The sequence below is a fragment of the Capra hircus genome, chromosome 6 (genome assembly GCF_001704415.2).
Source record: "Capra hircus breed San Clemente chromosome 6, ASM170441v1, whole genome shotgun sequence".
NCBI lineage: Eukaryota > Metazoa > Chordata > Mammalia > Artiodactyla > Bovidae > Capra > Capra hircus.
Genome location: NC_030813.1, coordinates 26639968 through 26667432, shown reverse-complemented (window position 1 = coordinate 26667432; position 27465 = coordinate 26639968). Strand labels below are relative to the sequence as shown.

At 33.8% G+C, this 27465-nt stretch overlaps 1 protein-coding gene across 5 annotated transcripts in view; it reads left to right on the top strand.

Moving 5' to 3' along the window:
* The window catches only part of RAP1GDS1 (Rap1 GTPase-GDP dissociation stimulator 1), a 156253-nt gene that overhangs the window by 95907 nt on the left and 32881 nt on the right, over positions 1 to 27465 (top strand). For 3 of the 5 annotated variants that reach the window (XM_005681397.3, XM_005681398.3, XM_018049296.1), the window contains exons 5-6: positions 9415 to 9561; positions 22519 to 22647. In XM_005681397.3, the coding sequence (XP_005681454.1) occupies positions 9415 to 9561; positions 22519 to 22647 (276 nt within the window). The remainder of the gene's footprint in view (positions 1 to 9414; positions 9562 to 22518; positions 22648 to 27465) is intronic. The other 2 variants (XM_005681400.3, XM_005681399.3) reach the window with 1 other exon arrangement.

Sequence of the window (27465 nt, the reverse complement as noted above, 5' to 3'; positions counted from 1 at the left end):
GATTGAGTTATTTCTTGGCAGTGAATTATTTTTTCCTTTCTTTTTTAAATGTACCTCTTAATTTTGTATTGAATGCTGGACATTGTATGTAGAAAAACAATAGAAACAAATTAACAATATTAATCTCTGGAAATAAGCAAGTTTCCTTTTATTTCAGGCAGTTAATATGGGGTGGAAGAGCAGCCAGTCTAGTCAGAAGTTAAGCTGGGTTCATGTTTTGCTATTGCTTGCTTGACTCCAGTGCAGTCATCTTTAGAACTTCAGTAACAGACTGTTCTTACCTTGTACTTAGAGGAAGAGTACTAGAAGATTTTTTTTGTTTTAGTGTTCCTGCTGTCTCTTTAAGCCATTCATGCCTGCCTATTCCACAAAGAAATTCTCCCCATACACCTGTTCCTCTTCCAGTGGTGGACAATTAATGACAAGCACCGTGAAGAACATCCATCACCGTTAGTATTAATCCCTGGAGCAAAACCCATTTCTAAACATTCTGGTGCTAAGTAGAAAAAAAAATTCAAAGTAGATTAAGTGTTGAGGAAAGAAGCCATAATTTTCTGTTGGTTGTACCCATATCATAATTGCTGCATGTAATTAAATAATTGAATAGGTAAGTAAATAATTAAAGCTCTATATTGATTAAATAACAAAATGTCCTATATTAGTAAGTAATTAAAATCCTATACAATATAATTGCTTGAGAAATACTATTGTTAGTAATCTGAAAACTAATTTCTGTGAGATGTGTAAAATCTGAGTATATAGTATAGGCTTACTTAATGCCAAGTAACGTCAAGTATTCCTTTTTTTAAGATGAGGCTTGAATATTTAACACTGTTTATGCAGAGCAGTTTGTTAGTTTCTTGGGAGTACTATAACAAAATACCACAAACTGGCGGTTTAAAACAACAGAAGTTTGTTTTATAGTTGTAGAGGCTGTAACTTCAAAATCAAGGCGTCAAGCAGGACCGTGCTCGCTTTTCACCTGTAGGCAGAGACTTTTTTTCCTTTTCTGCCTCTCTCTAGCTTCTGGTGGCATCTGGAGCTCCTTGGCTTGTGGCCCTGACTCCAGGCTCTGCTTCTGTCGCCACACGCTGTTCACAAACGTCTTCTCCATTTGTGTTTCTGTGCCTTCTCACGGCATTCTCCTGTCCGCATCTCTCTCTTCTAAGAATATCAGCCCTATTGGATTAAGGACCCACTGAAACACGATGTGACCTCATCTTAACTCTCTGCAGTGACCCTATTTCTCAGTAAGGTCTGAGGTACTGGGGGTTAGGACTTGAAAACACATTTTTGAAAGACAGAATTGACCCAGAAAGAGCAGAAATGATGTCTGTGTTTCAAAACCATACTCTTTTATCAGTAGCATTATCTCAGATAAAGATATTAAACTAATGAATCCAAAAGACAGTCTAAGAATATACTCAGGACTAAATCTGTGTGTCATAAATTTGTTTTTTATAGGAAGAAACTTTGTATTTTATTACTTTTCAATTCAGGTAAATTTAAAGCTAGCAGCTGACTTTTTTAAATCATATTTTAATGAAAATATTTACAACTTTATCATATTTACTCCTTATTTGTAGCATTATTCATACAGAATTCTGGCAGACTCTAGAAATTCAATCATTTTTTTTAACTCAGCTGTGAAATAGTTTGGAGATTTTGAGTGATACTTTTCATTTAGTCATCTAAGACATCTGACTTTCATAACACATGTGGCTGATATTCACTGAAAATGAATGGGCACTTTAAGGGCTCTTTGAAGCTTAAAATCTAGGATTCTAATCTCAGGTATATTTTGTTATTAACTGAAAAAGGCTCAGAATAGTGTTTGTGCCCCAGCATTTAAAGTGAGTCTGATTTGTGTTGTTTGTTTTAAAATCCTTGTTCAGTATATATTATACATGTTCAGATTCTGTTGTAACAAAGTATTTGTTCATAGAGGCTTAAAGGTGGCAGAGTAGTAGAGTGTGAAGGAAAAAACATGGGAAACATGATTAAAATAAATGTTACTGTGATGTCTTTGTCTTTTCCAAACCAATGCTAGTAAAGACTTGGGTTATAATTGTTTTGACTTTAAGCATCTATTCTGAATCACCTGTCTGTTCACTAAGTAAAAGCACATCAAAAATTATGACTGTTATTTCTAGACAGTATAATTTTTCAGAGCTCAACTTTCTAGCTTAGTTTATGAAAAGGATTTCTGATTTATCTGCCATAAGCCTTTATAGTTTCTAGTGGTATTTATTTGGGAACATTAAAATAAATACCTAAATTACTAATATAATTATTAATAATTGGAAAGCTAGAATAGATAAATTTAAAACATTAAGAAAACATACACAGCATATACTAAGTACTTCCTGTTTGCACAACATGGACACAGTAGAAATAGAAGTAGAAATTGAAATGAATAAGAGAATGTCAAAGCTAAAAAGAAGTTTGAGCATCTTCTCCTCCTCTTCCCCTCCTTTCCAGATTAGGAAACTGACTTCAGTAGAGGGTAAGAAGCTTTCTTATGGGCAAAGTTAACAAAACCCTTAACTTAAAGACCTTATTATAGTTATTTTTAAAGTCATTGCCTCAGTGATACTATAGGTTTTTAAATATTAAAAACTTCTGCCTTGCCTTATTGAAATAACATTTCAAATTTTAGGTAACAAAAATGCTCATTTTTACGCCAACAACCAGGAGTCGTCCCAAGAATTTCATCGTTAAACGTTCTTTGCATTCAGGTCCTCAGTTTATTACATGTCTACAACTTTATTTACTTGAAGAGGAAAGTGACTTTCTGTTGAAAATAAATCTTCTTTGCCCTTAATTAGCTATAGCTGAACTTTAATTACAGTATGAGATTCTGAAAGTGATTGGGAAAAGAAGCATATTATCCTCGGTCTAATAGTGCAGAAGGTGAAAGTGTGAGAAAGATTGTATCTGTTGTGTTCTCTTTTCTCTCTGTAAAAGTTAAGCATGTTTTCTGTCAAGAATGCAGAAGTTGGAAAGGGAGAGACTTTTAAAAGTTGTGACTATTTGGATGGCTCATCATAGGTAATGTGACAGGTGTGTGAAAAGATGTGCAGCATAATTTTAAGGGTTTGTCATTGTTCATAAGGCCATCAGTTTTACAGAGTTAAAGAAAAGATTGTTAATTTGTTCATTGTTTGCTGTAATTCTAATATTGTTAGTCAAAGCATGTTTTCTTAGAGATTTGGAAATATCTCACTGTCAACATGGATCTCAGTGAAGGGGTGTGTGTGTGTGTGACTCTCCATCAGTTTTGATATGGATATGAAAATTGTGTTATTGTACCATGCCTCTTTAATCTCTTGTGAAATAGATTTTGTCTGTTTCTTCTATTTTGTCTATATGTGAAATAGATTTTGTCTGTCGATGTAGATTGGTCTCAAGATTTCCCTGAAGGTCCAATGGGTAAGACTGAGCTTTCAACACAGGAGAAGGAAAAGGCAACCCACCCAGTATTCTTGCCTAGAAAATCCCATGGACAGAGGAGCCTGGTAGGCTACAGTCCATGGAGTTGCAAAGAGTCGGACACGACTGAGCGACTTCACATTCCCTTCAACACAGGGGGCACGAGTTTGATTTCTTTTCAGGAACTAAGATCCCACACACCATGTGGCAAGGCCAAAAAATAGAAAAAATAAAATAGTACCCCACCCCAAATGTAGATTGCTTCTAGTATTTGTTAAGTGCATGGATACACTAAAAAGATTTTGGGTATCTTTTACTCAAGAATTTTTCATAAATAAACCTTTTAAAAAGATTCACAGTTAATACCAAAATAGTGCGGTTGTCTTGCTGAACTTTTAAATGGTAAAAGTATTCCAGAATATGTTTTTAATGTTTAAAAAGGGAACATTGAATTAGAATTCAGTTTCCCAAGTTTTAGTTCAAAATGCTGATATTTAATCATTACAGTTTCTTTAAGCAAAATCTGAGTTGAAATATAAGAAAAATGAAACATCATTTATAATTTATCTTCTTAGCTAATTTATCATCCGAGAAGGCAATGGCACCGCACGCTAGTACCCTTGCCTGGAAAATCCCATGGACAGAGGAGCCTGGTGGGCTGCCATCTATGGGGTCACACAGAGTGAGACACGACTGAGTGACTTCACGTTCACTTTTCACTTTCATGCATTGGAGAAGGAAATGGCAACCCACCCAGTGTTCTTGCTTGGAGAATCCCAGGGACAGGGGAGCCTGGTAGGCTGCCATCCATGGGGTCGCACAGAGTCGGACACGACTGAAGCAACTTAGCAGCAGCAGCAGCCCTAAGAAACCTTTGCTAGCTTTCTGCTCCATACCAGCTTTAATTATGGCAAATCTCTAGCACTTTTGTGTGCACGCACAGCCTGTACACAGCCAGCATTGTTAATTAACACTTGCAGGGCATTTGTGCAGGATGTTTTTATAGAAGACAGAGTGAGGTAGTGCCCAAATCCATGACAGTACAACGTGTAAAGCGAACCCTTTAGTCGCTAAAATGTCTTTGAAAATACAAAAGATAATTTATTCAGTAGTCTTTCCATAGCACACACTTTTCTCATGTTTGTCAATATTAATTTTTAACAAAATTTAGATGAAAGATTATAGGTATGACCCACTCCTGTAGTTTCTCACATGCAGTCATAATTTTCTGAATTGCTGCGTCGTAATTGTCACCACAGTAACCACGCCTTATGTCACAGAGGATTATTACTTCTGCTAGGAAATAAGTAGTTTGAGCAGATGGATGCCTAAGGAATGAAGATTCTGTTATTGTACAAATAATTAGAGGGTGGGAGGAAAACATATCAAATATATATGTAGGCATAATTTTAAAACATTTTTATAATTTGTACTTGATACTGAGAATTTTTGAAAAGAAATCTGAAAAAATGATGTTTAAACCACAAAAGTAGAATGTAGCATGGAAATGATACATTTAGATTATGAAACTAAATTCTTTTAAAAATTAATTTTAGATAAAATTTGCTATTGTAAATTATAGGCTTCTTTGACATCCAACACCATTCTGCTCTCCCATTCTTCCTCCTCAGTCCTTTCAAAGATATAAGCCTTCCAAAGTCTCTCTCAGGAAAACTGGTGATTATTGAAATGATTTTAGAAAGACAGTTTATTTGCTGATGTTATAGTCAGGCTTTCTATAAGCAAGAGTGTTAAAAAGTTGCAGAATTGTGCCTCTCCAGTCATAATTAGTTCATAGGCTTGATAGTCAGCTTCTACCAGCTACTTGGCTCTCTCTTTCTTTTCTTTCAAATTCTAATATCTGTGTATGCATCCATGTATATCTCTCTCCCTCCCTCAGCGTGAATTGTTTTTACCTCTACATACATGCTGTAAACTCTTGAACTAAGTTATCTGTCTTATTACATGTATGGAGAAGTCGGCTGTCAGCAGAGACCTGCTTTCTATATTCTGCAGTAGGTTCAACCTCACCCATCAGATTTAACAATCAAGTAGAATGTTGATCTAATATTAGGTTATTAATCAAGTTAACAGTCCTGTTAACAGTCAAGTGGAATGCCAGTTGTAGTGAAGGAGTGAGGTGACAGGAACTCACGCACTGGTGGAGGGAATGTGTGCTGGCTTCGTAAGCCTGTTTGTCATTATCTTAACAAGTGGAAGATGTGCAGAGTCTATGAACCAACAATACCACCTGGCTATTATAAATAATAGCCCAAACCTAAAAACCTCCCAAATGGTAATCAGCAAAGGAATGAATAAATAATTATGATGTGTTTATACAATGAATATTATACAGCAAAGAAGCATGTAACAGAATAGATGGATACCATAAACACTGTTCAGTGTAAGAAGGCACAAAAAGAAGGAATACAACATGGTTTCATTTAAGTAAAGCTCAGAACACAAGGAACACTAAACCATATTGTGGTTTAATCATTAAAAAAGAAGTAAATGATTTTCATTCCCATTTCTCTCCCTTTCCCTGCCTCCTCCCTCCTTCTCTTTCTCCCACTCTCCCATCCCCAGGGTGAATTGTAATTTACCAAAATGTAGCCTAAGGCCTCATTCATTCAGTACATATTGAGTGCCTACTATGTATGAGGCATTTGGGAAAGTGAAGTGAAAGTCACTCAGTCCTGTCCGACTCTGCAGCCCTATACAGTCCATGGAATTCTCCAGGCCAGAATACTGGAATGGGTAGCCATTCCCTTCTCCAGGGGATCTTCCCAACCCAGGGATCTCCCACATTGCGATTGGATCCTTTACTGGCTGAGCCACAACATAGGAGCAAATCTGAAAGTAGGATATACTGAGCTTGTATTCAGTGGTTGTTTTCAGGTTCTTCCCTCAGCCTTAGTGCATAACTTGTACCTGATGGTGGAATACCAACTTGCTAACTTTTTTTTTCTCATTTGTGAGGCATAATAAACATGACATACAAATTTCATTGCTTCCTGGTTTTGGCTGCTGAACTGAAGAGTAATATCAAGTGCAGTATTTCATTAGCCCTACTTCATAAAGCCAGGCTTTTATGTAGTGCTCTTACTTGCGCTGGAAGCTACTCTCTGTGACAAGTCATCATTAAAGAATGTAGCGGGGCTTAAAGAGTTCATGGGCTGCACTTTCAAGTGGTTGGATACATTTATGGAAAATAAAAATGTAAATTATATTTCTAGAAGTGACAACTCAGGGTGCTTCACAAATTAGAAGTCACTTATGTCAGAGAGTTAAAAGTGAGTCTACATTCAGGGATATGAAAGTTTAGGATAAGGAATCTTTTGAAAGTTATTTTCAAGTGAACAATAATAATATTCATTTTAATATGATAGCATAAAGCTATAGAGCTACCTTTACTGTGGAAAAACAGTTTGAATGGACTTGTGTAATGACATGTTCTAATACATATTTTAAATAATTTGTGAGATACCTTTAAAAACTTATTCAGTGGTTTTGATAGAGTAAATGGACACAGCATTAATTGTTTCTTTGCATCTTCAGATTCTTTATTTTAATAAAATTCTCTGACTCAGATATTTATATGTGCTTTTTGTCTTAAGTTCGGTAATAATGTAATTTCTAAGGTAGAGATTTGAGTTTACACTCTGCAGCCCCAACTCTCGATGACACATAGCTATGTTGTAGACAGTGCACACAGGGCAAGCTGGGAGGGAGGGAAAGAAGGAAAGCAGAGGAAGGGGAGAAGAATACTGTGGCCCTGAAACACAAGTAGGTGATTTGCCTTTTAATTGTAGCTATGTTCTTACTTATTGCATTACTGATTTTGATGAACCAGTTTGCGGGATAAATTTGTATTAAAGGTTCTTGAATTTAATGCTTTGACTATTGAGTACCTGAATATTGAAAGGAAGCCAGCTTAGCTTTCTAAGCACACACAGTTTATATTTTGAAAGCCTATACTTACTCAACAGTTAGAATCAAAAACTATTTGAACTTTGCAATTTAGGGATGGGGATATATGGTATATGTGGGCTTCCCAGGTGGCTCAGTGGTAGAGAATCCACCTGCCAGTGAAGGAGATGTGGGTTCAATGCCTTGGTCAGGATAATCCCCTGGAGAAGGAAATGGCAACCTGCTCTGGTATTCTTGCCTGGGAAATCCCATGGACAGAGTATCCTGGAGGGCTACAGTCCATGCAGTTGCAAGAGTCGGACATTACTCAGTGACTAAACAGCAACAAATACTGTATGTGCATAATATCGAAGGTCTGAGCTAGATTTGTCATCCTGATGTTTAGTTTTTTCTGACATGATCTGCATACAAATTGCCCAGCAATTTAGATAATTTGCATTTATGTTACTGGAAAAGAAAACTCTAAATGAGATATGACCAAGATATCTAAATGAGATACGTGTTATAGTTGGCTGGCTCATGCGACTAGTTACTCTGGCACTGAAGAATTTTCTCTGCTCTTATTAGCTAATTAACATAGGGTCCTTTTCTGCATCTATATAACAGTACAGTGAAGCCAAGTGGGCATGGCACAAAACTTAAGTGACCACGACTATTTTGTTTTAGTACATTTTTCCTTAAACTTTTCAAACATTATGAAGCCCTGCTATGTAAGTTGTGTGTGTATTTCTGCCACAGGAAGTGATATGTATTGTTTCATTTTCTATTATGATTCAGCAACAGTTACAAAGATATGATCTTAGTTTCAGTTCTTTTATTAGATTTATTAGATTTCCTTTACTAACTAATTTTGTAGCAGTAATTCTTTTATGAGGCATTTCTTCTTCTGATCCTTTTGTATGCTTCTATAGCTGCACAATTCAGCATGTCAGCCACTATCCAGGTTTGACTCTTGAGCTATTGAAATGTCGCAGGTCTGAACAGACATGTAACTGTAGTGTAAAATATAAAATACACTTGGCTCTCAAAGATTTATTACTAAGATGAGAATGTAAAATATTTCACTAGCAGTTTTATTGTGTATTGCAGTGATCATATTTTAGAGATTGTGGATTGAGTAAAACATATAGCTAAAACTAATTTTTCACTTTTTATGTTTTTAATATGGCTACTTGTAAATTTAAATTATATATTTGGTTCACATTTGTGGCTTTCATTTTTACTGTATGCACTGTTCTAGAGTGTATCATATTTTATATAAGGAAATCAGATTTAGAAAGACAGATTCTTTCGTCTCTTTCTAATTCTGTGTTCAAGGTTTGCAAAAGTATTTTAAAGTGATATCTGTGTTCCAACAGTTAAATGATATCTCTTCTATGTGATGTAGATGTACACATAGCAGAAGGTATGTTTGACCATTTGACCATTGCTTGTAATGTTTAAGTGTATTGGTGTTTTCTTGAATGGAGAGAATAAGGAAAAATGAAACACAAACTACTAAGAATTGAAAAAGGAAATATGCTTATGTACTATAGAAAATGCCAGTAAAAAGACCTTAGTACTAATCTTTAGGAATTACATATTGTAGTCTAGAGTTATGCTATACTGCAGATGGTTGTCTTTGATAGTAACTGACTTTGAAACCACTGAGAGAAAGATACATTTAGTGGTTTCCAAACTGAGAAAAAAATTCCAATCAAATTTTAGTTCCAGTTTTTTTCTTCTTACACAGACTTGTCATTTGTGAAAGAGAAGGCAAAAAGTTTCACGTCAGTCATAAACTCTTAGGACACAGAGAAGTTCTTTAAATTCTTATATGATGCTGATGAGAATAATCTTTTTTCTCCTAAAAAGTGATTGCCTCTCTTCCCCATCCCACCCCCATTTCCATGTTTATTTGTTTTGTTTTGCTTTCTAAGAAGACATTTAATGCCCTACTTTGGTTTATTTTCTGCTTACTAAATAAGGAATAACTCTGTTATGTTTTGTATTTGAAATTTTAAGGTACATTTCTTTTTTCTTTTATTTTTAATTTGACTCTTTGTTTTACAGATGAGGGCAGAAGTGCAGTTGACCAAGCAGGTGGTGCACAGATTGTAGTTGACCATTTAAGGTCACTGTGCAGTAAAACAGATCCCGCCAGTGAGAAGCTCTTGACTGTCTTTTGTGGCATGCTGATGAACTATAGCAATGAGAATGGTAAACAAAATTGAAACCTTGCTTTATCTGTGGGGGAGAAGTAAAAAATCATCATTACTGTAGTATACACTAAAAATACTTAGAAAAATTATGAACAAAGCATACATATTAATAAGTAGCATATAAAATTATTAACTAGCCAACATTAAATTACAGTGTTTCAAAAATACACAGTGGTCTAATTTACTAAATGGGACTAATTGTTGAAGGGTTGTCCATGTTAATCAGTACCAAAACCAAGAAACAAAATAATGGTATGGTTTGTGATTTCTTGTTATGAACATTTAAAAAATATACAATGTTAAAATAGCGTTTTGTTTATTACTTTATATTAATACCAGGGGCAATTTTAAAACACAAACACTGTCTATATAAATAAAATTATTTTCTCTAGATACTGAATTTACTTGTAACAGTAAAAAAAAAAATGTAAATGAAATCTGGCCTTAGAAAAATAAAGTTCAGAGCAATTGCAGATATTTAGTTTTAGAAATTTAATAAGTACTTGTAAACAGAAGTTTCTTGTCTCTGTAAAACATTCTTAGAACCCAGCAACAAATGATATGTCAGTTTTCAGAGAGCCTATATGGTTGTTGATTAAACAAACATAAAAACAATGAAATGAAGTCTTCACCATACTTTTAAATATCACAAAACAATCATCTGTCTTCTTCTATGAATTATTGCATGGATCAAACACTCAACTTCTGGTGTGTTCCTAGAATTAATACAAATAAGGTCTTTTTGTGACTTATTTCATCATGATATTTTAAGTTGAAGTCTCTTGCAGAGATAAATTTACTTGTCTACTGAACATGTAATAGTGTTCTTTCCCATGTTCTAGAAACCTGGGGGTCTTTAGGGATATTTGTTATTTCTTCATGAGTCCAAGGAAATATTCTGAATAATTAAAAAAGAAAGGTAAACACTGATGACAAATGACTGCTGACATTTGACCTTGGTGTTAGTGACAACAGCAGATGGTGGGGACTGTAGCCCTTTTCCCGTTGAAAGGGGAGAGCTACTGCTCTTCTAGCCGTTGTTTCTGTTGGCGTTTGGCCAACTACTGCCAAATCTTTTCATTTGGTGGTAGGAGGAAGTTAAAAAACTAACTTTTTTTGTGACGTCTCTTTTTAAATGTTGGATTACATTTGCTTCTTTAGCACTGTACAGGCTAAACAGAATGTGTCCTCAAGTCACATCCTTCCAAGAAACGCTGGTTTTTAAACTTCTGAATTAAAATTATCCATTATAATGATAATAAATAGTTCTTATTCATTAAATGACTTGCCTGTTACTTGAACTGATAACAGATGTAAGTCTTCGTAGGGTCAGTTTCCTCTCTTTTTCTTACCCTCTGGTGGGTTTACTTTTGAAAAGAAAATGCCCTAAACATATTAATAGGCAAAGCAGAAATGCAGGATCTGGATAATCTGCAAAATGAGTAGCCAGTTCCTACAGAATTGAAATGTGATCATAATACACAGGTATCTGAATTGCATTAAGAAATCATTGGCCAGATATTCATGTCACTTCCTTTTCCTTCCGTTTCATTTAAGCTTGGATATCTGCAAAAGTGGGACAAGAGCTAAGTGGGAGAATGGTTTAGAAAGATATAAATGAAAGAAACTAATAAAGTTACAATGGCAGCTTTGGCTGGAAAAGAATTAGTCGTGTTATGCACCTAAACTTGCTGTTTATCCTTTGAGGAAGCTGTTCAAAAATCTCTATAAAAGCATGTCAGATAGCCAAAATGGTCTTCAAAAACATCATTCATTCTAATCTGAAGGACATTGTGATTCTCTATTAATTAGGATATATCACACTGTTTAGGAAAATGTACTGAAAAGGTAATGTTAACAACACACAGAATGCATGGTCTAAATTTATGATATACTTCTTTTATAAACGTTGTTACCCACCCCTCCCCCAGGTGTGCAAGTATTCCCAAGAAATAACTTAGATATTTTGGAAAGCTATATTAATTTTTCTTAGAACATTTCTGGAGCAGTGATGTTTTTATTCCTTTCTTCTAAAAGCTGCAGTTTGAATGCACTTTTAAAAACTTATTAGGTATAATAGAAATAAAGTTACCTTTAGTATTTTAAAAGAATACCAAATTTGTAACGATATTCTTTCCTTCACTTCCTTCTACATTTGTCTATCATGGAAATCCTAGTTTGTGAAGCATTTCTTTTTCTTCATAATGCTCTTTAACTTAAATTATATCCTTTTTTGTTTGTGTAATTATTAAGCATCTTCGTTGTATCCATTATTAATTTTTTTTTTAAATATGTTTAATACTTTCCAACTTAATTTTAGGTCTTGGCCAAGATCAGATCATTTGGTATTGATCCTGTCCACCTGGAGAGCGTTTTGAAACTCAGGAGGCACTTTTTATTAGAACTGATAAATGAAATTCCTTTTTTTGTGTATTTGCTATTGAATTTCAGTACACAAGCCTCTGCTAGTTTCTGAGTAGAATAGTTGAGTGATAAATACCTCCTTGTTCCTCTAACAGAAAAATTAACTCTACCCTCAGGCCCAATAACTTGTCTCCTTAGTAGTTAGGAGGTACTCTTCAGCTTCATAGTTAAAAGTTTTTAAATATGAAGATAAGAAAGTACTGAAATGGTCACAGAGACTCACCAACATAGTTTCTCTAGTGAGAACATTTTCAAATTGTTAGTCTTAAAGGTGGCTCGACACCAGGCTGAGACTCAGGATATCCCGATTCCTGTCCTTTTAGTGGACAGCTCTGAGCATTTCAGATCTTGGAATACATTAAATAGAAAATCAAGTTTCCTAAACACATGCAGGAAGGATACATAATGAAAACACTCAGTAAAGTCATTTTTATACCCTTTGATAAAACTGTATAAAACTCAAGGTTCATGAGTTCTAAAACTTTAGAAACTGCTAAGACTTTTAAGCTAAAAACTAGATATATTCTTTTTTTTTCCCCACTAGTGAAGCAATTAAAACATTTTATATTCAGACAATTAAGTGTAGACTATCTGAATAGAAAAAGTTATAATTATTTAGCTAGAAAAGTTGTATCAATTATATTGCTAAATGAAATTATAGTTAAATAAAATAACATGAATAAAACTTCTCGTTTAGTGAAAATCATTTCAAATTTTTCCTTTTTGAAAAAGTCATACCTGTTTTTCACATGGCAAGAAAGCACTTCCGTTTTGTGGCCTTCCAAAATATTCTGAACATCTGACTGTTGTAGTTAGAGAAAATCGTGTTGACAATTTGACATTCAGTTTGAGGAAATGTGAACTGTATTTTCTTTATGTAGTTATAACTTTAAAGTTTTATTCTATAAACCAGAACTCAAACTTATTATTGTAGGTATTTTTAATTTCATTAGTTTCTTGGATTTTTTTTTCCTTAGCTTTGGTTACCCAGTGCCAAAACATTGCCCTGAAGATTGAAAATTTTGTTCACATATCCAACTGTTTTCAAATACAACACCATTTTGGTATATAGTAGGAGTTTGGAAAATATTTATATAATAGATCGACTTTTCTGGGTGCTTTGTATTGTCTAAATTCTTTTAATCAGCAAAATCAGTGACGGGAAGAAAAATACGTTGCTGGTATGCATTTTCTTCGTTAAATAAGTTAGGACCATTATAAACTCTTGCCTATCACGTTTATATTTGCTGTTCACATACATGGCAGCAGGAGAAAGTGGCCTTGAAAACAAGCTGACAGCGACAGCACCAGATCCGAGGTGAATAATTCACCGCAGGTGATCCGCAGACCTAACAAATCTGCATATGTGTACTTGAAAGTCGACTGCAGCTTGAATAGCAAGAAAACAGTTATCTGAAGCAAAGCACCGGAATAACTTGACGCCTTACTGCGGAATCTGGATGGCCACCATTTTTATTATGTTACAAGTAACCATGATAACCAACTTGGAAAACTCTGTAACTGAGAGTTTATGCTTTCCTTAGTACACTTATGCTACAAACATAAAATAAAGGGAAAAATCTGTGATAATTCTAAGAAAAATGATTAATGATGATAAGCATTAAAGCAAAGACTAGAAGTTACTTGTTTTATATAACCTATACCGTCAGAGAAAAAAGTAGAGGAAATAAACATGTCATCAGGAAAGGAAAAGTGAGTTTCCTTCTAAAGTGACTAATATGCACAGTCTGTGGTAGGCTTCTTCATGTGACAACTGCTGTCATATATGTATAATACGTGTGTGTGTGTGTGTGTGTATACGATTTTTACAAATAGAGCTGATTTTTCTGTGATATCTTAATAATTCCTTGTTACTTAAAGAGTTCATTTCTCTTTTCTGGTTCCTGAAATCTCTCTAGCATACTCTTATGATAATGTATTTGCCACATGGACTTACAATAACTGACCTATGTTTGGAGGGAGGCCATCTGTGTGATTTAAGAAGTGCATTTTGTGGCGTGTCAGAGCCTAAAAATTGAATTTAATTATTAAGCCCAGTACTTCAATTCACTTGTTTAAAATGGGCTTGTAAAGTATATCTTCTCTCCTCTAATTTAAAGAGCACTTAATATGTAGTTAGTAAATAGCTGCTACTTTCATTTCAACCAGCAGTTTCTCAATTCTAATAATACTCTTCATTTTTGTAATGAACTCAGCCCGATTAACTTGGCTTACTTGATTTTTATTCTTAAAATAGGAAGAATAGAAATTAATAAGGAACAATCCTGATTAAAAACTAAAAGTGCACTTTGGCCTGAGCCTCTTGTTTATATTTTGGTATTACTTTATTATAGGTAAGAAAGAATGCTTCCTAGATGTTAGATGCTTAGAGAATGATTTGCTTTGCATGAATGAGGAACTAGTTTCAAAGTTTACTTACTGTGGATATAAGCTAATTAGTAATTCCACAAATTTTCTAAATACTAAAAACTTTCTGGCTAACTTAAAGGGGAAAAGACAAAACAGTATATCTTTGCAGTTTATTGTCTTTTTTCTTAATTATATTAATTTTTCTATATATAGTTTTCATTTTACCTTCTGTTCTTTTTTTTCTCTTTTTAAAATGGCATGGGAGATGTACTTTTAAGTTCTATCTATTGAAACTCAATATGTCAAATTATTCTAGTACTCTAGTTGAAGTGCATGAAAGACTTATATTAGAATTCTTTATTTGCTAAATGCTGTTCTCTTTGTAAAAATTTTGTAATTTTCATTGTTTGACCAACAGAGCTTTCTAATCATTCTAAAGCAGGTGACATTCATGAAGTTCTGCTACAAGTAACGTCATTTTAAACAAATTGTTTTATTGAAGGACAGAGCAGTTAACTGTTCTTGTTCTGCTGATTCTGGCTATTAAATTTGACCAATTAGAGTACTAGCTCTTCGTCATAATCCTCCTAAACTGCTACTCTAATAATACTGTTATTTAATGGACAGACTCTGAATTTGGTTTTTAGAGGTGTACCAAATGTACATGTTAGTTTAATTCTGCATGAACAATTACTACCAGTAATATTCGGTTTTGGCTATTATAGAATGAACTTCTGAATATAAGAATTCAAAATATATCACAAAAAATGAAGTGACTGCTCTAGTTTTGTTAACATAATGTTAAGATTGACATTATATTAAAGAAGTAATACTTTTTGCAGCATTTGTAGCTTCTAGATTGCTTTTATAATCAAGACAGTGCATTTAGCATTGTGATACTAAATAACCAATTTTAACTGAGGACAGTAGGGTAACAAAATATGTTGGGGGTTTCTCATTCTCTAACGTAAAAACATGTGTAGAAGGTGACTAATAAGATGTTGTTGAATATTACTTTTGAGAATGTCCCCATAGTGAAAATTTAAGGTGGCAGAGTTGGCTTTCTGATTTTAACTCATCCTCATAAAATGTAAAGAATTCTCAAATTGGACTTTCTCTTGAAAGATTCATAGCTGGAATGGAATTAGTTAACTAAAAAAAAACTCCTAACATTTATTTTTTGTTGTAAATTCTGAAGAGAATAGATGATAAAATCTCTGTTATTCTGCCCTGATTTAATTTTTACATTTATATAGCTTTCACCATCATTAGTTATTGCCACATTTTAATATTGCCAAATAAATACACATTTACATATCAGCTGATAGAATTTCAGCATGTGATCCACATTAGGAGATATGTATATGAAATGTTTACCTGTATTTGAAAGTGCATATTTAGATAGTGAAGGTAAAACTGAAAGACCAGGCCTTGTTTTTATTATTTATGTTGCATTAATTGAAATATGTTGGTACCAAACACATGCCCATTGACTGTGCACCAATTTGTAGGCGCCAGAAATGACACTGACGTAAACATTCTTCTTTGACAGAGCTGTGGCAAAATTCAGAGATACATATAAATTGGATTCTGGTCAGATATCAGCACATCTTTAATTTAGACCACGTGAAATAATTCATTCAGCAAGAAACTTACAGCAGAAAAGTAACATATGTAAACTAACTTGTATGAAATTAATAACTATTTTCTAACTACAAATAAAATCTAGTTAACAGCAAACTGCCTATATTTTACGTATTGAAAAACAAATTTAATTGAAAAATGTTTACTGGAAAGAAGTCAGAAATCTTTGGCTTATGTAGATACTTCTTAACACAGTTTGTGTGTTGCAGATAACTTTTATGTAATTTTAAAGTGTAAAAACTTAATCATCATAATTCTCTAGGGTAACTACTATTATTTGTTTTGTTGTTAAAACCAAAGCTGTAAAACAGAATTTTTATGTTTTTAAACACACATGATTGTAAGATATATGTGTTGTCTGTAAATTAGCCTCACAACTCAATTGGCTGTACAAAATTTTTGCTTAAATTTATACTTAACTGTAGGTGTGGTCTTTCAGCCATGCCATATGAGAGCCAAGACTGAATGTTTTTCTCTCAATTAAGAGCTGCTTAAGCAATAGCTTGACTGTAGTCCTCTTCTAAAAAACAAACAACTTTAACCTTTAAAAAGACTAGTTTATGCCTGAGATGAAAGCATAGAATTTTCTTAATCAGGGTAGATGTATCTGTAGGAATCTTCTTTGTAACAATTCATTATAACAATAGGTGATCTGTAGTATGTAATTTAACCTGAAGTGAGCCTAGGGAAAAAATTATCTACTAGATTAAGAAAGACATAATCATTCTAGATGTCACTGGATTTAGAACAGTAAATGAACAGGCCTCTTAAGAATAATAAAATATTTTCCTTTCTCTTGTGATTTGCTTTGAGGTTTTCCATTGTTATTGTTTTTATGTTATACTCACTCATGTAATTTTGTCATTTATCTCTAGAGCTTTTACAGAAGGGAAATTTTGCTCTGTAGAGACTCTCTTAGTTTCAGAACTTAGAAACTTTTTCACTTTTTATTGTTAACTTTCAGAAAGTACGAAATGTGTAAGTGTATTATTTTTAAACCTCTAGTACTCTAAAATACTAATGAATCTTGATTCTTTTTTTTTTTCCTTGAAAATTGCTGATTATCATTGAGATATGTAACCTGGGGCTTAAATTATAGAGGTAATCTGTATGTAAACATAACATGAAATGCATGTTTTGAGTAAACAGAAATTTCAAGACCCAGAGAGATGTTAGGGGGAGGGAGGTGGGAGGGGGGTTCATGTTTGGGAACGCATGTAAGAATTAAAGATTTTAAAATTTAAAAAAATAAAAAATAAAAGAAAAAGGAAAAAAAAAGAATGTATAAAAAAAATTTATTACTAGATACCATTGAAAAAAAAAAACAAAATAATTGATTTGAAGTTAATTTTAAGCAATTGTAAATATTCTTGGTTTTATTTGCTCAGCATTAGATTTAGAATAAAAATTCTTCCCTTTCCTGATCAGTCAACAAAAGGATATTAGGTAATAAGTTTAGCTGAAGTCAGGAAGTCTTTACTTGTATTTGCACATGTGTATGTATAAAGGTTTTAACCACAGACCATCCTCTTGGTTGCTTTATTTAAGTCAGTTTACTTTTCAACATGATGATAGAGCTGCAGCTTGCTTCAGAGCACAAATTATACTACACTGTTACATCATATCTTATTTTTACTTTTTATATATATTTTTGGAAATATAGATGTGCCATTAGTAAAGGGCATTTTTTTAATACCCAAATTATTTTTATCCAGCTCATCAGGATTTATATTGCTTGTTTTTATTGTTTCCTCTATATATAATTAGACTATAGATGTGGTTTTTGTGCAAGCTTTTAAGTGTATACTCTTTATACAATGAATACTAAACACCAAATCTGCATACTAATGTAGAGTGTGTATTTTGAATTGTCTATGTATGTGTTACTTTGACACAGTTTCATCATTATGTCCTATTAATCAGCTTAAAAATTTTATGACATTGTAAGGAACTTTTCTTGGGAATAAGATAAACATGTGTTATCTTCTTTAAAAACCTATACTTTTTAGTAATTGATCCACATAACTTCAGTTGAGTTACTAGAATTTTGGCATACTTTTCTGGACCTATAATCTATACCAATGTTTGAAACATTAAACTGAAAACTCAGGGGGAAAAAGGTTCTTCAACTTGAGATCTTCTCTCCAGATCTCCATTCTTTGGAGTTTCCATGTGTGTGTGACCTGAAGAACTTGGAACCATTGAAATTCAAATGTAGGTAGGTAAGTGTTCACACCAGCGCATGCGTTGATTGCCTTATATCTCTTTGTATACGCATCTGTATTGCACCCCCTCAGTGCCTTTCTTCTCTTCCTCCCATAGGTCATGCAGGGCCTGTGTCATCTTGATATTATGTAATTTTTTAATTCTGTACTTTGGCCAGTATTTGTCTGTGATGTGTATCAGGAGCAATTTCTAAAAGTCTTCAGACGTTTATGACATTGTCCTGTCTAAAGACTGTCTTTCACACATACGTGTTTGCTATGGATGGGCCTGAGTTGCATTCTTGTGAACTCTATTTGTTGAGCTCTGACATGGTTTTGGAGTTGCTGGTATTCATTGAAGAATGCGATAAGTCTCGGTCTTGAATTGTGTCTCTTACCCTCTCAAGTGTCTCTAGAGAATGTGAACTGGTTCTGAGGATTTCTTCCAGTTAGTCTTTAATTTATAAGTCATATCCCTGGTACCGTTCACAACAGCATGAGTGTCAGCCATGTCCTTTGAAGTCTATTTACAGCTTTCTTTGGGCAATAAGAAAAAAGTGATTCTACTTAACCATTTGCTTCCAGCAATAAGAACTAATACTAATTTATTCCACACAAACTATAGCTTTACTTAACCCTTAAAAGAACTATGTATTGATAACATAGTAAGTTGTAACTAAAATAGGGAAACAGATCTAATCATGGAATATTCTCCTAGACTTAAGTAGAATATCTACTCATATAAGCAAAATGAGGTGTTCCAGTGCTTAATTAATGTTATCTCACTCAAAATATCTAAGCACCGGTATCTAGGATTCCTACTGTGCTTTTAATTTTAATGTTTTTCTTCTGTCACATCTGCCAAGCATATCATTGAATTTTAGAACTCTTTTCTATATTTTTTTCCCCAACCCCTATAAAAATTAGGTAATCCATTGGCAGTGGTTCTTAAACTTTTGATCTCAGGGCTCTTTTAGACACTTAAAAATTGCCAAAGATCTCGAAGAATTTTTGTTTATATGTATGGGTTATATCTATCAATATTATATTGGAAATTTAAATGAAGGCATTTAAAAAATTATTTAGTATTGCATTTTCAAATAATAAAAACCCATTACAGGTCAACGTAAATAGCATCTTTTTATGAAAAAATAAGTTAAATTTCTTTAACTGCTGAAAAGAATAGCATTTATTTTACTGTGAATGTGTGATGTTAAGAATACAGTGACTACTAATACGTTTTGGTGCCATTGACTGGGTTCATACTAAAGCCCCAGCAGTTTTACTCACTACTGTTTTTGTGCCATCAGTGGAAATGTCAGGACAGTGAAAAAGGCAAATCAAATCTTGGGTGTTTTTATGAAAGTAATTTTGACCTGGTGATCCTCTGAAAGGGTTTTGGGGACTCCACTTTAAGAACCGTGTTCTAGGATGCCTGCCTATCTTGAGATGAAAATTTGTATCAGCCTGTTTAAGATATTTCTCTCTTCTGGGCCTCCATTAACAAAGGAGAATGACTTGCCTGCAATTGGCATGAACAGATTTTAGAATTATTTGAGTGTAATTTTTGTTTTAGTTACCTTCATAGAAACGGATATAAAAGAGGGGCACCCAAGTGGTCTAAAATGAGGCCTGTCCATTGGATGACTATATATTTTTTCTCTTTACTTGTGTGTGGTATGTGTGTTGTATGTGAATACACAGTTAAATGGCTCCTGGGTAGCTTGAACACATTTTCATGAAGCAATGTGATTTTCATGAATTATGGCAATTTATACCATATGCCATTGGACTATGCTACTTTTCCTGCTTATCTACCACAATTTCAGATATTGCTGAATCAATTTGTATGCCACAGATTGTATGAAACTCTGTAATGTTTCTTTTATCTTTTGGCCCTCTTATCCCTGGAACCAAAATCCATAATGTTGTAAAAGTGGTCAAAGAAAGTGGTAGAGATGCCAAGTTCAGAAAACATGAAGAGCATTATTTAAGTGGCATTCTCCTGCTAGCTCCTAGCTCCTTCCTATATTTTGTTATTCCTCTAATGTCCCTGGACTGTTGGATTTTCACAGTTTGTACCAACAGTACTGAGGGGGTGTGTGATGCTTACATATATGCAGACATATAGTAGAGTTTGACTCACTCAATGCATGCGCTAGTGCTCACGCTTACGTACCTGAGATTTAATGATTCAACAGCTCTGCAGTATTTGAAGAGGTAGTCAAAACGAATAGATAAAGTTAAAAATATTGCTAAAGAACAAGGATCTGCAGAGGTGATCCAATATTAAGGCCCTCTATCAACTGGTAAGTAACCAAAATAATTTCTAACTTGGAAAGCTTCTTGGTGCATGATCTTAATAGATACTATAACCAAGATATAAATACTCTGCCAATATAACATAAAGGTATATACTATAATACGTGTAATACTATAGGTATAATAGGCTATTTGCCTGTAAGATAATGTAAGTGTTGTGAGTCATTCATTAATTACTGAATTGTATAGTTAGAAAAAATAATTAGCATCAGAAGCATAAAAATCATTTAATTGAATACATTCTTTTACATATATGTCATTTTAGAACAGACTTCATAATTGCACTGCAAAATTTGAAATTGTTTTAGACTATTTGAACTCTCAGTGTAAACTTCATTTGTCTCAGGATTTGTTTTCTATTCTTATTTTGGTCATAAGCCTCTTTCTAGTATAGATGACCCACCCCTCCCAACTGAGCCAGATAATATCCATAATTACCATCAGTTTTCAGGGCTGACAAGCCTCTTGTTAGCTATCTCTTCATATTTGACTCTAAAAGCAGGAAAAATTAACTACACAGACCTCTAGGCAAGTAATCAATTGGCATGTGAGACAGCTCAACCTTACCTTTATGTTCTTTCTGATAATCACCCGACCATCTCCTTATCTATAGGTTAAGAACTATGTTGTTACGGTTTAGCCATTAAAGTCATGTCTGACTCTTTGCAACTCAGAGTCAGTTGGTCTGTAGCCCTCAAGGCTCCCCTGCCAATGGGATTCCCATGCTGGAGTGGGCTGCCATTTTCTTCTCCAGGGGATCTTCCCAATCCAGGGATCCAGCCCGCATCTTCTGCATTGGCAGGCAGATTCTTTACCACTGAGCCACCAGGGAAGCCTAAGAACTCTGAAGAGTGGTAAAGAGATTAGTACACAATCTCCATCAAGGGATGCATGCTATGAGGAAAATGTGTTTTGTAAGAAACAGATTTTTTCTTTAGATGAAAAATATATATAACTTAAAAAAACTTGGAGAAAATTCTTAACTTGAAAATGGCATATAATTTTTAAAAGGAAAAGATTTTGAAAGCTTTCCTCTGTCTTTAGATGAACCAGTTACTAGTAGTGATAGTGTTTGCATAGCCATATGAGTGTCTTTCTTCTTAGTGTCTTTCTGCTTATTCTTAGAGGTAGTACTTTTGATTTTCACGTTGGTTTATTTACCTTCAACTCTGTTACAGGTATTCTGTTATCATTGTTCATGAAGAGCAGTTGTGAAAATGCGAGGCATATTAAGTACTTTAAAATCAATTAGTTTCTTAGAAAATGAAGGCAAGCAACGATAACAAAGCCATATTGACCTCTTTACCTCTCAAGCCAAATCTTCCTTTCTTTCCTAAGATGATTGTCACTATTATTAAATAAAACTTTGAAAAGAGAAATATTTTAAGTAACCAGATTCTTTTGTTGTTAAAACTTTCCTTCCTAACAGTCATCAAAGAACACTCTGCTGCAAATAAATAATAATTTGAGTGTGTTATATATTTTTCATTCTTTATTATGAAGCAAGTGTTTTAAGGGGTTCTAAGACTTTTATCTTCTTAGTCTTATTTAAGTTGCCTTTTTTCTTATGCTTTTCATATACTCTGTGACTTCTTGTAATGCAAGTGTTACTTTGTCTAACCTTTTAACTTAAAAACCAATGGTAATGTTTAATTGTTTATGCATTTTAAAACCTACTCAGTAAAGGTATAAGACCATTTAAAAAACACTGGTGATGTGCCATATTACTTGAATTATTGTCATTTCTAAATTTCTTTGAAAATTTCATTGAAAAGTTTCAAAATTCAATTCCTTTGAACTAATGTCTTAAACATTTTCAAGACTTATGAGTGGATTTAACCTTGTTTTACCATAATTAAAATAGTATGAAATAGTATTGTGTTTGCAGTAGGGAGTATAAGAGGTGTTTTCTTCTTACTAATGTCCATTTAATACGTAAACACTTTTTTTGTGTTTTGTTTTCTTGTTTGTTTGTTGTTGTTTTTTAACAGATTCCCTTCAAGCTCAGCTTATCAACATGGGTGTTATTCCTACCTTAGTTAAATTACTGGGCATCCACTGCCAAAATGCAGCTCTTACAGAAATGTGTCTTGTTGCCTTTGGCAATTTAGCAGAACTTGGTAAGTCCTAGGCATGAACCAAAATATAATTATTCATAGCTGATTAATATACTTATAATACATTTTTCTTTAGATGTTAACCTGGAAATCCATTTAGATTCTTTCAGTTTATTTTTTTGAAGCGTCATAGATACATTGTTTCAGTGCTAAAGTGTAGATCCAATTACATCTTAGGATTATATTGTTTATAATTGGAGCTAAGAAATTTTTGTGTTTTTGCTCACTAAAGATATAGCTTAAAGATAAAACAGAAAATAAATGAATGCAGTCTAGTTTAGGATTGAGGGCAGAAAAGGAATGTGCAGCCCTTTTTAAGTCTTTTGATTCCTAGTGTATGTGCACACAATACTATTCTATATTCACAATTATAGGATGAATCCAGTTTTAAAGTTTACATGCTTATAAACATTATAAACAGAATGAGATTTTCCCCCTTTTTGATTGGCTTCACAATCTTTTATAAATAAACTTGTCTGATTAAAATATTAGTATTTTGGGAGGTGGGTAGAAATGTTAGAATGAAAATCTGTACTTCTACTCCCTTTTGGAAACCAACTAAAACGAAAGAGTTTTTTTTTTTTTTTTTTTTTTAATGCAAAACCATCAAGGAAAGGGGAGGGAAAACAAACAAAAGGGTTAATACAAAAACTTTTTAGAACCCGGAAAGAAAAGAAGCAGTAACTCACTTAGCAAAACTTTGAAATTTGAATCCTGAATTGGAAAGCCAAGAACTAACCAGTTTGTTCTTTGGTATCTTCAAAAGGCTCAGGATTTAGTGGCATCAAGTTTCTTCTGTCCCTTCCCACTCCGGTAACTGGCCTTCCCGTCTCAGCAGAAGACTGTGTTTACTCTGTAGAGAGAGACTCAAAGTAGAGGATATGAACTTAAAGATACTTATGTTGGAGTTCTTCTACACAGAGCCTTCAGATCTACAGGGATCTTACAAGGCCACTCATAGATCCTAATCAATTTTTAAATCCCAGTTCTTAATGAGTAGCAGACAACTAGAAAAGTGAGGACCGCCTCTAACATGGGAAATCATGAAATAAAAAAAGTAAGTTGGAGGAAGTAGAAACCTATCCAGGGTGTGGGAAAACTCTAATATGCTCAAGTAGGAAAATACTGTAAGCAGGAAACTATGACAGGACGCTATCTTCAAAGAAAAAGGAACAGAGCAAGAAAGCTAAAACAGCTGAAATGAAAGACAATAAACTGTATAGAGAAATATTTCCAGAAGTAAAGCAAAAAGCAAGGGTATGGAAAATAGAGAATCAGTCCAAGAGTTTTAGAAAGAGATAAATAGGAAAAAATTGCTGAATAAACCCAAGTGTCACAGAACTAAAATAAATATTTCTCCAGATTAGAAGAATCTTATCAAATGACAGCCTCCTGGATGAAATTAGGTCCCCAGACCACAGCACATCAATGTAAAATTTTAGAATAATGGGGACAAAGGGAACATTTTATAGAATTCCAGAGAGAGAGGAAGGAAGAAAGTTACATAGAAAAGATTGTGAATCAGTAGACATCAAATGTATCAAAACAACACTGGTAACCAAGAAAATGGAATGTTGTTGCCTTCAAAAATTTGAGGAAAAAAAAAAATTTGAGGAAAAATTATTTCTAGTATAGAATTCTATATGCAAATCATCAACTCAAGTGTGATGTAACAATAGGGACAGTGTTAAACATGAATGTCTCAGAAAAGTGGTATCGTTTATATCTTTCCTGGAAGCCTCTGGAAGATGTGTTCCAATGAAACAAGGCATATAAATAATAAGACTACATAGGAATCAGGAGACAAGAGATTCAACAGGAAAATAGAAGTTTCTAGTAGTATGGTGACATGACAGCCCCAAATTTCCTGTTTTCAAAGAGCAACCAGTCCAGATTGGAGAAACTCTTTCACGAGATGAAATTAATTGAGCACCTAAAGAGAACGTGCTTATTAAGAAAAAAATCAGACAACTGATGGAGAGTTTGGAGTTGAATTAATAAGTACATTGAAAGCTAAGTAAATGAGAAAAAAAGTAATTCCAAGGAAATAGAAGTAACCCCAGGCCAAATGAAACAGTGTATTATTGAAACACCAATTATTTCAAACCAAAACTACAGTACAATTACATTGTAAAGATGTAGGTTATTGTGGAGACAGGAAAAGGAGAAAGCTAGTGCTTCATCTTTCATAGTGAAAGGTCAATCAAAAATACCTAAAACTAAAAAAGCAAAAATTGTCAATGTAAAGTGTTATTTAAAGATCTGGAGGTAAATACCAGTGAATTAGCTAAAAGTGCTTTATGTGCTTGTTTTTGAAGAAGAAATGGCAAAGGGAGACTGGATTCTGCCGGTAAAATAAGTATTAGAACTAACTCTTTAAATTAATATATAATTTTGTTGAAAAATAAACGCTTAAGGGGGGGACTTCCCTGGCTGTCCAATAGTTAAGACTTCACCTTCTGATGCAGAGGGTGTGGACTCAGTTCCTGGCTGGGAAGCTGAGACCCCACATGCCTCACAGCCAAAAAAACAAAACATAAAAAACAGGAGCAGTACTGTAACAAATTCCATAAAGACTTTTTAAAAAATGGTCCACATTAAAAAAAAAAAACCCAACTTTAAAAATAAGCCCTTAGGAAAAAATCCTTCTTGCTCAAAGTCTGTTAAGGATCTGTGGCATTTAAATCAAATATAATGTCCAAATCACAGATCATGCCATCTTTTCTCTGTATCCACCTACAGGATATGATAAGGTTTTCTTCATGAATTCCTATATTAATTATTGTGCATTGTTCCCTTGTGCTGGCAAATGGACTGAATTACTTAACAGTGGTGATTTGGTTTCAGTTTAATAAGTGGAAGAATAAACTATGGATTGGAAAAAAGTGCTACAGCTTTTTTAAAAAGAGTTAAGAGTACATAACTAGATAAATGATGTCTATTTCATCTATGATTTTATGTTTCGTTTATTTGAAGAACTGTGTGAAACAGAAGAGCAATCACGAATGTTGAGGAGTTAAATCATTCCTGTTTAAATCAAACTAACTTTTTAGGGTAAGGTGTGATGTTTGTAAAATTTGATTTCTGAGGGTTTAGGTAGCTTATTAGAAAAGACACTCCACCCTTGCTCTTTTTTTGTAGCTCTAAGGAATCTTACTTAGAAGTCTTGGAGTGGATTCTCATCATTTTGGCATAGATCTGGTACATGTGCCAAAAGCAGGGTAACAGTAGAGTAAATCAAAACTGTTTTAAGCAATATAAATATTTATTTCTCCATTTTCTTTTAAAGTTGAATTTGTAATATTTTTTATTTGATATTGGCGGAGATTTACCAGAAACTAGAGAATAGAATGTATCTCTTGCATTTGTTTACTTGTTTTTTCCAACATTCAAAATCAACAAATTTCTTTTGAACACTTGCTCTGTACTAGGCACCATACTGTATACTGTGTTTGTGGTAGGCATGCTCTCAAGCAGCTTATATTTTAGTAGGTGATGTGGAAACTTATTTCTAAGATGAACTTATAAATAAGCATATAATTGTAAGTTACAATAATTGCTAGTATGAGGACATAATTGAATGAGGTAAGGAAGGAATTTAAATTACAGATGTGCATTCTAGGTGGGAGGAACATTTCAGACAGTTAAAATTTCTAAATATTTATCTTCTTCAAACAGTGTACTTTACCTTTCTCAGAAAGCTGCTGGTGGATGCTTCCACGGAAACTAAAAAACTGAATGTGAATGAACATAGATAATAGAGTATCTAATACAGGAAGGAGAAGAAAATATCCATCAAGATCATGGAAAAGAAATTCCAGGATGTCAGTGTGTTCAGCAAACATGAAGAGCAGGCAGTCTCAACTAGATTGGTCAATTCTCTGAGAGAAACTTTTAGATAAATTGATAGGATATCTGACGCAGCAAAATAACTGAGAATCAGAAAGGAAACAGAATGGATTCTGGTTGTATTTTGGTGGTAGATTGATAGATTTTGGTTACAAGTGAGCAGTGAGCCCCAGGTTTCTGCCTGTGTGGAAGGTGGGTAGGTGGCATGTTTATTCTAAATTAAGGAAGTCTGGAGAAAGAACAGAGATATCAGAATATCAGAAGTCTACCTTAGGCATGGTGTTTGGATGCTAGAAAGATGTTCAAATGGTGATGTCAAATGGCCATTTAAATAGCCTGGAGTTAAGAAGAGGGCTTCGAGATATGATTGTATAAGCATCAACATATAGGTGGTATTTTTATGGTATGGAAAAAAATTAGATTGCCTAGGGTGAGAGTAAGGATCAAGGTAAGAAAGCCGAAGATGAAGTCTTAAGGAACTAGAATTTATACAGGTCTGGTGGGAAGGAGGAGCACGCAAAGGAGACTGCAGATTGTAGAGGTGGGCCAAAACTGGTTTGAGGTGAGTTTAGGTATGCATGTGAGTTGAGGAAGTAGAGACAGTGTATGTAGACAGTGCTGTCAAGAAACTTGTTTGAAATTCAACAGACTGGATGGTAGCTTCATGAAAGTGGAGTAAAGGGAAGGTATTTGGTTTTAATATTGCTTTTCTTGTGAGAAATATTAAAGATATTTAAATGCTGAGGATGAGGGTCTAGAGTGAAAGGTCAGAGGTGGTGAAGAGACAAGAAAGAAGGCATGTCAGGGACAGTGTGAAAGTATGCTGCTCCAATGGTATAAAGACAAGTCACCTTAGTTCAGCCATGTGAAATGCAATCTGTTATGAGTAATTTTTCTTCTTTGGCTAAAAGCCTTGAAACTATGAATTTATAACAGTAATTTTACCATTGCTATGGTTACCTATATGTTATT